The 12,464-nt window shown below is 38.1% G+C and overlaps 1 protein-coding gene across 1 annotated transcript; it reads left to right on the top strand.

The window, feature by feature from the left end:
• Nucleotides 1-4,571: 4,571 nt before the first annotated feature.
• Nucleotides 4,572-7,801, top strand: LOC148027660 (uncharacterized). Its single transcript, XM_087689356.1, has 2 exons — nt 4,572-5,850; nt 6,111-7,801. Exons 1-2 carry the CDS (start codon nt 5,335-5,337, stop codon nt 7,278-7,280), a joined length of 1,686 nt encoding a protein of 561 aa, XP_087545482.1. The 5' UTR covers nt 4,572-5,334; the 3' UTR covers nt 7,281-7,801.
• Nucleotides 7,802-12,464: the final 4,663 nt, after the last annotated feature.

Raw genomic sequence — 12,464 nt, 5'->3', positions numbered from 1 at the left:
ATTGAAAACATCAAATGCACCATTGACCCCTATGTTGCTGCTTGACTTGTTTTTCTATTGCTGCTACCTCAACGACCACACATAAGAGCAACTGATTGCCAAAATTTCCTTGTAGGACAATGCAAATTCTATTGGAAAATCTTGATGTCAAGATTTCTTGAACCCTTGCACTTAGTGATGGTAAGACTCAATTTTAATGGAAGTGAATGGATTGATGTAATCAATTAGTCTTATCCTAAATCTAATATACTGATGGCTTGCTAGAGGAATCAACTTAGCTTGAGTGAACTAGCAAACTATCTTGATGGCTTATAAAGAAATCAACTTTTACTGAGTTCTAGATTGATAGAACTCATTGACTATTTGCAAGCATTGCATTGATCCTATTGCAAGGATATCTTCTACCAAATCATTCCCAAGACAATAGACTTTTACTTGAGCTGTAAACATCTGCTATCTTGCAAATAAAGGTGTGCAGCCCTTAAAACCCATTAACTCAAAAGATTTTCATTTCTTAGTATTGCAAAGCAAATCTATTGTAATAGCTACGATGTATGTCTGATTGAGCAACTCTGTCAAATTTTGAAGCCTCTAAGTCTCTATTGAATGTGATCTTGCATAGAGGAAACCTAGTTAAGAATCATTCATCCTTGATCATTCCAAATTAACTTTGTGAAGACAAAATTGGGTTGACAACAATGCTTAAACCAAAGAATTTATTGTAATATTGGTATTTCTTCAGTATGGTCCTTGTAAGATATTCTCTTGTAAACAAAAACTTGAGCACCTAAGAGATGACTTGTTCAACATCAACCACTTCAAATTACATTTCATCAACATTGCACAATAGGTCAAAGAACATTGTATCAACTTTGTGCAGTCAAAGCAATCCTTCTAACGGCATGTCAACTATAGACAAGGATCATAAAAAGTTTTGCACTCATGGAGAGATTACAAGATGATATGAAAGCATATCCTAATCTTCATGTGGCAGATCCAATGATACATTACAATAAGGGGTTTCCTGTGAAGTGGGAAGGAGATGAGCTAATCTTGTTGGTTGGTAGGTGCTACCAACATTGTTTTCTAATTGTGGATATTCTTAAGTCATATTGTTTCAAGGTGGCCACGCTCTTTCCCTCTCCCCTAAGCATAAGGCAAACTAGCCTAATGAGATGGCTTGATTTGAGGTAGTAGATTTTCGTGCCTTCTTTGGGAAGGATATCAAGTACTTGGAGTCCTAACAATGCTAAGAGTGCTAGAAGATCACAACCTTAAGCCATATGCTATTGTTGAACTAGAAATAACTTTCATGCAGTGGCATGAAAGAAGAAAGGGTAGTAGTAAGGCTTCAAAAGGAGGCATAACCTTCATTATAATCTATAAGTCATGACATCATCTCCTAGCCCATGAACGTGTCTCCATCTTGCACCTTGCACCATCATCATAGATATGTCATGCTGCTCCATGTGTAGATCCAGCTCCAATGTTGACAACCTCTAATGCTTGTGATAAGGCTTCCTTTTTACAATCATAATCTTGTTTATGAAGCTTTTAAATGCAATGGCAAGGCACTAAACCTCCATGGCTTAGTGGAATGATTAATATCTGCGGTTGTATGCTATTTAGAGATCTTCAAATCTGTGCAAACTACATCAACTAATTGTGTGGCAAACATGTCCTACCATGGCACCACTCCTCTTCAAGCTTATGAGAAAAGGAACACTTATAGCAACTCCCTTGGTCAATAAGGTTTGTGTTGTAAGAAAGAAGTAGATTTCTCCATGGATCTTTACTTGAAAGCTTGAGAAAGAGACCATTCTTCAAAAAGTAATAGGACTTTTACGTGTCTCTAACCCTTACAACCCTACTTTTGACCAAGTATCTCAAAAATTTGCATGAAATTTGAATATGATGAGAAACTATTTTGGCCATCCAATGCCATATCTATTCCTTCTTGCTTTAAATATCTCCAAACTTGTCTTCTTCCAACTGTAGGTGTCTTGCAAGTTACTGCTAGTCATAGTCCATGTCTTGTAGTTGTAGTACTTGTTTGAAATACAATTTATTTGAAATAAATATTTGAGAAATAAATAGAAAGAATGACTAAAGTGGATAAAAAACATATAGTCTCCAATATCACTTGTCATGAAGGGACCTAAGAGGAGAGATAAATAAGAGAGAAGATTGCAAAGAGAGAAGAAGTGGAGAGGTGAGAGAAAGTCTAGAAAAGGAGAGAGAAAGATGAAACTGGAGAGAAAGATAGGAAGGAAGGAGAGAGATGGCTAGGAGCCATGGAAGGAGAGGAAGAAGCTTGAAAGGTGAAGGAGAAAGTTATATTATTTGTATTTTAAAAAATGATCTTATACATATTATGTGCTTTACTCTTTTTATATGCTTCTACCTGCTCTCTTATGATATTACTTTATACACATGAGCTTGGAGTTTATCATTGATTGAAATTTATAGACATAAGATAGACATGGGCTTGAAGTTTGTCATTAAATAAAATCTACCTCTTCAAGTAAAGAAGCATTGCATATATCAACATGAAGGTGGAGAAGGTTATTCTCCAATTCCAAATTTAGTATTTTTTCTTTATCTTCTCATCTTCTTCTTGCTTCTTCACTTGTTATTTCTTAAATTCATTGAAGAATATGAATGTTTTAAATATTTTTTCTATGTTCTTTTATAGCTTTGGTAGTTTACTCAGGGGGATGGGAAGGTTGGGGGGCGAGGGGGTGGGGAGGGGGGGAGAGAGAGAGAGAGGGGTCACCTATAAAAACATGTGTACCATGTGTGATCAAAATAAAGGTTATTCTATTTAGTAAAACTTACATGATTGTATTTATAAAAGGGATTTTTGAATCCAAATTCGGAAAAAATATGAAAGTTTCTTAAAGGAGAAAGGGTTATTTTGTTACCCTACAATATGTAAGGAAAGGGTATCTTTTAATATCCTTTGAAGACACATGATATAGAGGGTTTAAACTAGGTGACCCCCCCTTCTACCGTTGAGGTAGTTTAGTTCTCTAATCTATTTTCTTTCTTACATAAAGGCATAGGATAGAACATAGGTTACAAAAATGCATAGGCTAGTGTAGGCTACACATACACATTGGCTAGAAATTAGTATGAGCAAAATAAATACTCAATGAGTATGCAAAAAGGGAAAAAACAAAAACTAGGGAGCTATTGGTTGCGGCTAGCAATCCCTTGGGTTTTTGCCTCCTAACATATAGAGCATTTATATGTGTGTGTATCGATACATGAAAATTATAGCCATAACATGTATCAATTAGTGTTTAATGTGTCGTAAAACTTGTAGATGGCTTGCAAATAAAGTCACATATAAATTTGTGTTTTTACGTGAAATACATATTGTAGTAGGCACAGTCCTCTCATGGGTTACTAAGCATGATGTTACACATGTCTATAAGTGTTTTTGATGTTCAAGAAATGTGTCAATATGAATATCTACGGGCCTAATTCCTTATAATGTATAGTGTTTATATAGCTTGATGCAAGGTTGTTGATTCTTGATCTTATGTCTATCATGTTACATTTGGTTGTAATAATCATAGCCAAAAATAAAATAATTTCATGGATTCTAACATTGTTAGGTTTACTCTTGTTATTATTTCACTAAATTGTATTACCATTTTTCTCGACAATTTCTCACATATCTTCAATTGTTTCAAAAGCTTATTGAGTGATATTTTGACTTGCCAAAATGTCTCATGAATGATCATTTGAGATTTTGCAAATCTTCTCGTGTGATATGGGTGTTGTATATATCATGTTGCTATAATATCTTTTCACAATATCGTTATTTTCTTTATTTCTATCCTTTTGTCCAAGAATGATGTCTTTCAACATTGTCAAAGTGACTTACCCAAGAAACACCAGCTATTGTGGGTAGTGTTTCAAAAAACCTTGTTAGACCCTCACATTGGAAGATGAGGGGTGTTGTTGGGCTAGCTTATTTCTGATGTTGTTGCTCAATATATGCCAATAATGCATGATTTGTTGCATTCACTAGATGTAGCATTGAGCTCAAGGGATTCATCATATCCTCCATGAAAGTTGCTAGTTTTGGTTGAGTGAATATTGACTTGTCCTAATGAGAATGGGGACTAAGAGGGCTAGTGAGAGGAGCCCTGCCTTGTTCACCAAAACTATAAGGTGCCAAAGCAGAGATGAAGAACGAGAGAGTTCTTCATTAAATTGATTCTCCAAAACTGCCTGCTTGCCATGTTTCTCCTCCTTTACAACGTGTCGTTTCTAACTATTAACCTAACTAAGATTTGCTGTAACCTAATTTCCAATTTAACTGAGGTTAGTTATAACCAAAGATTATCGCAATACTATACACTAGCCTTCCAGCGAGTAAACATTCGCATTTATTAATGCGAGAGGATGAGAGGAAGGCATGATCTAGCGTTGATATGAACATCACATATATGCTTTATATATGCAGTCTCGTATAACGTGTTTCGAAGTTCCGCTCATCAGTACTGCGCCCATTTGACTGTTGTATTTTCTCGTTATCAAATCTGCCACTCTTTCGCAAAGGCAGATTGTAGTCCCCCACTCACACCACTCACGCTTATGAGGACCAAACTGTAACTCACGGATGGACGCCGTATCGTCTGCTCCCGTGCACACACTGTTCTTCGTATTATTTTATTAATGGATAGAGATCGGTGAAAGATTGGACTCGTTAGTCGAAGTTCGAACCTCTCTGAGTGTCGTTAGGTCAATAGAAGGGACTGTCTGCCTAGCTAGAAAATAGAAGAGAAGACGGAAATTGGAATTAGGAGAACAGGATACTGCACGAAAATCTCAATCTCTCTCTCACGGGTCACACATCCATATCTTCCTTGTATCTAAAGAGACTTTAGTTTTCTATTCTCCTATATAAACGAGGCACTGGCCGCCCCATTTTGGTTTTCTTATTTGATATGCAAGTGCGCCCGCAACTCCGACCCACTACCTACTCTTCTTTTACACAGCCATGATGTGCCATCTCTCTCTCTCTCGTGTATAGCCATATCAACACAATCCCAGGATATCCATGGTTGTCATTAACCAAACCAGCAGCTTGCAGCTGATCGATATCCATGGTTGTCATTAACCAAACCAGCAGCTTGGAGCTGATCTTTGATGGCCTATCCTTTCCCAAACTTTTGTTCCTCCTCCTGAATTGACTCATGTGACGCTGTGAGCGTAAGAGACAATCAGTCCTTTGGCGTCGTACACGGCCACACTAGAGCTGTACCTACGGCAGCAACTGAGTAGCTGGGTACTAACGAGCATGTATCTAGAACTGTAATGGTGATTTTGTCCAAGCCTGACGCTGATACTATCAGCCACAGCGCCATGAGAGCTAGTGATACTGCTGGTGATCAGGGTGCGTCGGCAGCTGGTTTCACTTCCCAGCTTATGGATGGGCGGACTGGGTGCACTAGTGAGATTGCTGCAGCAAACGATAGCATCGACGAGGAGACAGCAGCCAACAATTATGAGCTGGCCTGGGACGGAGCTGCCAGACCAAGCTGGAATGGGCTGAAATTATGCAATTTGTGGGATAATGTTGCAAATGATCAGGAAGTGCTCATGAAGGAGGGGAGTGATATAATGGCGGCCAGTATTCGCTCAGTCCCAGCGCCTTTCCTGATGAAGACATATCAACTGGTGGATGAGGCGGGAAGCGACCACATAGTGTCGTGGGGAGAGGACGGCACCTCTTTCGTGGTGTGGAGGCCGTCTGAATTCGCCCGCGACCTCCTGCCCAACTTCTTCAAGCACAACAACTTCTCCAGCTTCGTTCGACAATTAAATACCTACGTAAGTACTGCTGTAAGCTCAATCATGTGGACCGCACTATATGGTCACGTACATGTGACTGCGCATCTGCAGTAGCCTGCATGCGCAGATATCTAGACATGCCTTAATCATGCACCTTAAATTGATGACTTATGGCGGCAATCCAATACATGTAACAATTTATCTGGTAATGTGAAGTGATAATTTCTTGTTGGCATGTTGATCATGAGCTGCGCCTGATTGTTGGATATGAAATCGTGCTAGTTTTGTAACGTTCTCAGGGATTTCGCAAGATTGTGCCGAACAGGTGGGAGTTTGCAAATGAGTTGTTCCGGAAGGGGGAGAAGCATTTGCTAAGCGCGATACGAAGGAGGAAGACGTCCTCGTCGGCATTGACAGCAGCGCCAGACAATGTTCTCGATTCATCCTCCTCCTTTAGTGAGCTCATGAAAATGGATGTGGACTGTACAGATAGTTGTCCAATTGGGGGCGGCTGGCCAACATCGCCACTGTGGCCGCTCAATAGGACGACGCCAGCGACGACCACCTGTACCTCCAGCTCCTCAGTACCACCAGTTCCAATTCTAGCGACAGTGACTCCGGCCAATGATGATCATGTTCATTATCATGATCACTATGACTTGCCAAGTTTCCTAATTGGTCGCCAGCTGTCTATCGCTGATGAGAACCATCGCCTGCGCAGAGAAAATGCCCTCCTTCTCTCTGAGCTCGCCCATATCCGCAAGCTCTACCATGACATCCTCTCCGACATCCACAGGTACCATTCCAGCCCATCTGTGTCCTCTGGTCAAGGGTCATCTCCTGCGGCTTCCGTGGGCCCATCTGTAGCCTCAGATGTCCTTGTTGCTGTTAGTTCTGCACACCAAAGCCACAACCACAACTACATGGCTTACGGATCCAGTCCTGTAAGTGAGTTCATTGCTCCTCCCATCAGTGACACGGCTGACGCTGCTTCTCTATCTACGTCAGGCGTTGCCATGGCACATAACATACCGGCAGCTTTGGTTGCCACGAGTACGCCATCGAAAGATCACCAGACGCGCAGCAGTACCACAGCATCTCGGATACTGCAGGATCAAAGCTTCGTCCCAGCAGCAACAGCTATGCATGCATTGATCACCCTGAGCAAAGCTGACCGTTGTATTCAGCCTAGTTTGAGGTTGGATCTGCTCACTAGCAGCTCGGACGGGAGCTCTGATTTTACCAATAGCAAAATTCAGGCTACACGTATTCATGCACTCAACGATAATCAAGCGGCGCCCAGTGCCAGAAAGCTGACTTGCACCAAAATTGTGTCAGCCGAGCCTCACCACTCTCCATTGTCTACTTCTTCGTCCACCTCTAATACTGCTGGTGCATCGGATCAGTCCACAACTACAGAGGTTGACGACAAAAGGCCACCTAGATTGTTTGGAGTTTCACTTCAATAGAAGAAGCGTTGGCCATATGATGAGGACCATAATCATCATCTGCAGCAGAAAGTCAATGTCCTGCCCTAAAAAGAATTGGATTGAGTACGATCTTAATGGATGTGAAAACGTCTCTAAGATTTTTCTAATAACTGCGAGCCAAGCCAGTGGAAGCCAAAAGCCACACTCACCAACCACAAGTCTCACCTATCACTATTGGAAGCCAATGGCTACCTTTGAAGCATACACTTATGTTTGAAGCAATGCATTGCAAAGGGACGTATCTCAGTTTCTTTGAATTCAAGTGAAGTGCTTCCACAAGAAGCTTTTGAACATTTCGTACATAGGAAAACTTTTGGAATGTAAGAAATTCTCTAATTTTTCCTAGTTAGGTATATATAGTTTCCCTATGTATAACTAAGGATTTACTTTCCCGGCATCCAATGCTAGGGAATCCTAGGCATATATGTATGAATTCCTTATATATAATTAGGGAATTTTATTCCCCACATCTTAGACTAGGGATTTGTAGGCTATATAGTTACGGAATTATATTCCCATAGCTTAAACTATGGATTTGTAGGTCATATAACTAGGGAATCATGTTTCCATATAACATAGTAGGGAATTTCAAGTCACACAACTAGGAACTCCATTCCTCACATTTTAGACACAAGAATTGCAAATAGATGTACCCAAAATATATACGTACTTCATGGAAAATTTCAAATTGTTTGTGGAAAATGGTTGCTAAAAAAATTAGGCTTAAATTAAGTAGTCATTCGATAATGCAACATTGTTTCTTATCAAAATTTTCAAAACTTAACAAAATTATTATTCTTAACTCTCTAAAGATTAATTGGTGATACACCAAGCCCTATAAAGGTGACTATATTGATCAATAATTTAATGTTGAGCACCATGTGACCTAGCTCGAAACTTATGGAAATTAGGAACCAATTGTATTGTGCCTTTTGTGCATATTCTTTCACATGTTTCTAACGCATATTCATTGTAAAAAGAAATAAAAATTATCATCTTTCTCATAAGGTATATGTCCTAAAATAAGCATCACCATATTACATCTACCCTTGAAAAGGTTCAACATAACTAGCCTCCAAAGAAACATATTAAAATTATAGAAGATGTGGCATTCCATTTTGGTAAGGCTAAACTTTGTCATTTTTCTCACATATATAAGCTTTTGATTAACCCAAATTAGGTAGAGCTAAAAAATAAATTGTGGATGTCACCTATAATCAAGCCTAATTTATGTTGATTTCTAGGATACATTGCCCATGTCACCTACTATAATCAAGCCTAATTGAGGTTAAAAATATTAAATAGATATGGCATTCCATGTTGGTAAGAGTAAACTTTTTCATTTTGCTCACATATGTAAGCTTGTCGCACTTACTTTGATTAACCCAAAATAGGTTAGAGTTAAAAAATAGATTGTGCATGTCACCTATAATCAAGCTTCATTGAGCTTGATTTCAAGGATGCATTGCCTAAGGCACCTACTATAATCAAACCTACTTAAGGTTAAATATACTAAGGTATTGTAATGGAAAATGTGTTGGAGATTAAAGCCATGAGCCAAATGGATTGGGTTCTCAAGGCATATGTGTTTTATTTTACTTTATTTGATGTCAAAGAGTACGAAAAAATAATTAGCTACAAAGATATCTAGTTAATATCTTACAACCCCATAAGTTTTTGAAAATCTAACTTCTTTTTAAGAATTGATAGGCCAATTGGGATGTTCTTAATAACAAAATTATCCTCTTGGAAGCCCAAACCATTCAATCAAATTGGAAGCCCAACGCATTTAATCAAAGAGACAATCCAAGTGATGGATCAATCCTTATGAAGGCACCTAGTCAATCTTGAGTATTTCAATGTATAGCTATTGTTATTCATATTAGTCATGGTTGCAAATACCCTCTAAGGAGAAGGTCTTCGATGATTCTCAATTAGGTTCAATGACAATTGCTCCACTATTTTCCTTTGCTAGCAACTCATTAGCAAGCTTTTCTCTTGAGGAAAGAGAATGTGTGCTTACAACATAAAACAAGGTCATGCACCTAAACAAGACAATGTAAAGCTGTAACATAAACAATATAAATGAGAATCCTCATGAGAGAAATCACAATACACTTTATAGAATGGCATACATATTTCTAACCATCCCTCTTGATACTCAATAAATGCTATAGTAAGAATTGATTACAATGGGACAAAGAAACCAATAAGATACTAGAACCATGAGTGCTCAATTTTAGTATATAGATAAGATGTGCCTTGAAGACAATACAAAGAAGACTCATCAAGATGAAGAATGGGATAAGAAAACAACTCTCTACATGCTCAAGTCTCACATATAGATAAGACATGCCTCTAAAACAACACAAAGAAGACTCGTGAAGTATGAAGCTTTGGATAATAAAACAACTCCCTATATGTGGTAGCTTACAAATGTCTAAGATGGTCTCAGTAAGAGTTTCTCAAAGCTCCAAGAAGACCATTTACTAGTTCTACACCATATGAAGCATTTGGAAGGTCACATAACATCAAAGAAGATTCAAGTGCCAAGCCATTGATCATAGCAAGGATTGGACTCATGAATCATGCCTAAGAACATGCAATTGACTTCATGAATTTAATTGAAACAAATATGCACTTGAGAAGCACCAATCAAAAAACATTCCTTAAGGATGTTACATATGTCATGGAAATATTGGTGCGCAGATCGGTCGCAGATAGCTCACGTGGTGAATCCCGGAAGGTCCCCAAGAACAAAGTACTCTACTTTTTAGCACAAAAACCCATGTAAAAGCATGCACGACAAGAGGCAAGAGACAAATTGGGTTCAATCTCCCCCATGCCTTGTGTGAGCACTTCACAAAGCATGTATTTTATGTATATTTCCAATCTTCATGCTCAATAATAGCCCAATTACAAAAATATGACAAGCTTTTTAGCTTTTGAGTTTGCTTTCTACAAAAATAGGAAAGTAAAGCTAATGGACGGTGCCCATAGAGTCTGGCGCGCCCAATCTCAATGTCCAAATAGAAATAACATATCCAGGCGCATAAGCGCATACAAAATAATAATAAATAATCGATGTCTCTATAGACATAACAAAATATAGGCGTGGCGCCTATCAAAATATAGTCCAAAAGTCGGAAACCCGCTAGACTCCAATGCTTTCCTCCGCTACTGCTGCTATCTCTACACATCAACTGAAGCATTCACAATCGTTAATAAAATAATACAATTAAACCGACAAAAGTGAATACCTAGCAGTCTTCAGCTACATAAATAAATCAACTGGTTAGAAATAAATCCTAACCTTAATTTATTACGAGTGCGCACTCTAAACTCATAAACGTTTATTAATTTAATATGCATTTTGCGGAATCACCCGCTATGGAATCACCCATGTACATACTAAATTAATGAAACGCCCGAAAAGGATAGGCGTCCCCATCAACTTCTCGCACAAAGAATCCTCTTTGTGTATGAGCCCCGGAAATCTAAGTTTACGGAATCCACCGTAAAACCTCACAGAATCCACCGTGGAATATGCCTCCTGGCATCATACCCTCGGGGTGGGATAGCAATTGACCTCAATTGCTATTAGCTCAATGTGGAGCTAACAGAGTGGGGAAAGCATTTAAGTCTCTAGCGTGCATCCATTGTGCTTCCTCTACAGGATGGTTTTTAAATTTTACTAGATATCTAGAATACCTTCGGCCAGTTCTAGTGGTCATGTAGTCAGTGTCTATGATGGCTTCTGGTTCAAGTATTTCAGTCTCTTCTTCTAGTAAAGGTGGGTTTTCATAGATAGGGTGGATAGGTAATTGGCCTCTAAATGGTCTCAATAAACTAATATGAAATGTATTATGAATTTTCCAATGAGATGGCAGTTCTAACTTGAATGCATTGTCATTAATCTTATGAATGATTCTAAATGGTCCGTAGAATCTAGGAGCTAATTTGACAACTGGATGTCTATCTACACTTTGCAGTCTACGCTTTTCTATTCTAAGCCAAACATAATCATCAACTTTGAAATTCATGGCTTGTCTTTTCTTGTTGGCTTGTTTGGTATATGATTGTTGGGCTTTAGCAATCATATCCTTTACTTCATCAAAAATAGTGTTATGCATAACAGCAATATCATCAGCACTCTGAATTCTATTAGACAAAGATGCAACAGGGGTAGATAATCTATATCCATAAATAACTTCAAAATGTGCTTTCTTTGTAGATGTGTGCAGTGTATTGTTATATGCAAACTGTAATAAATGTAAATGAGTATCCCAAGTCTGAGGTTTAGAGATAGTGTATGCACGTAAAAGATCTAGAATGGTGCTATTTGTGGCTTCTGTTTGTCCATTTGTTTCTGGATGAAATGCAGATGAGAAATCAATCTTTGTGCCTAGATTTGCAAACAGTGTAATCCAAAAATTATTACAAAATCTAGAATCTCTATCTGAAATAATCACTTTCGGCAATCCATGGTTAGTAAAAATAGTTTTCAAAAATAACTGTGCTGCTTGTGATGCTGTTAAAGTTTTCTTACATGCAATGAAATATGCTTGCTTACTAAATCTATCTACAATTGTCCAAATCATGTCATGGTTAGATTTAGTATTTGGTAAACCAGTAATAAAATCCATAGATATATGTTCCCAAGGTTTAGATGGAATAGATAAAGGCATTAATAATCCATACTGTTTACCATGATGTCTCTTTATTCTTTGACAAATCAAACATTCAGAAACGAAATTAGATACATTTGCATCCATATGCGGCCAATAAAAATCTTCAGTTAACATGCGTAATGTAGAAATGATACCTCTATGACCTTGATATGGGGGACAATGAATTTCATTCAAAACAAAAGGTCGGAATGGAATAGTAACACACAGTCTCTTTTCAAAGAACATGAATCCATCATTATATGACAATGAATCAACAGGAATGAAATTATTTTGAACTAATTTTTGCCAATCAGAATGAAAAGTAATATCCTGGTGATATGTGTCTTTCATAGCAATCAAAGAATCAAAAGATATGATAGAAATTTTATGAATTGCAGGTCTTCTACTCAATGCATCGGCAACTACATTTTCTTTTCTAGGTTGGTATTGAATGATAGGATGGAAACTTTGAATGAATGAAGCCCATTTCATA

The sequence above is a fragment of the Lygodium microphyllum genome, chromosome 12, assembly GCF_053477565.2.
Source record: "Lygodium microphyllum isolate KBCC chromosome 12, Lygodium_microphyllum_v1.1.10, whole genome shotgun sequence".
In the NCBI taxonomy this organism is placed as follows: Eukaryota; Viridiplantae; Streptophyta; class Polypodiopsida; order Schizaeales; family Lygodiaceae; genus Lygodium; species Lygodium microphyllum.
The sequence above is the reverse complement of the archived record's forward strand: the minus strand, read 5'-3'. Positions and strand labels throughout refer to the sequence as shown.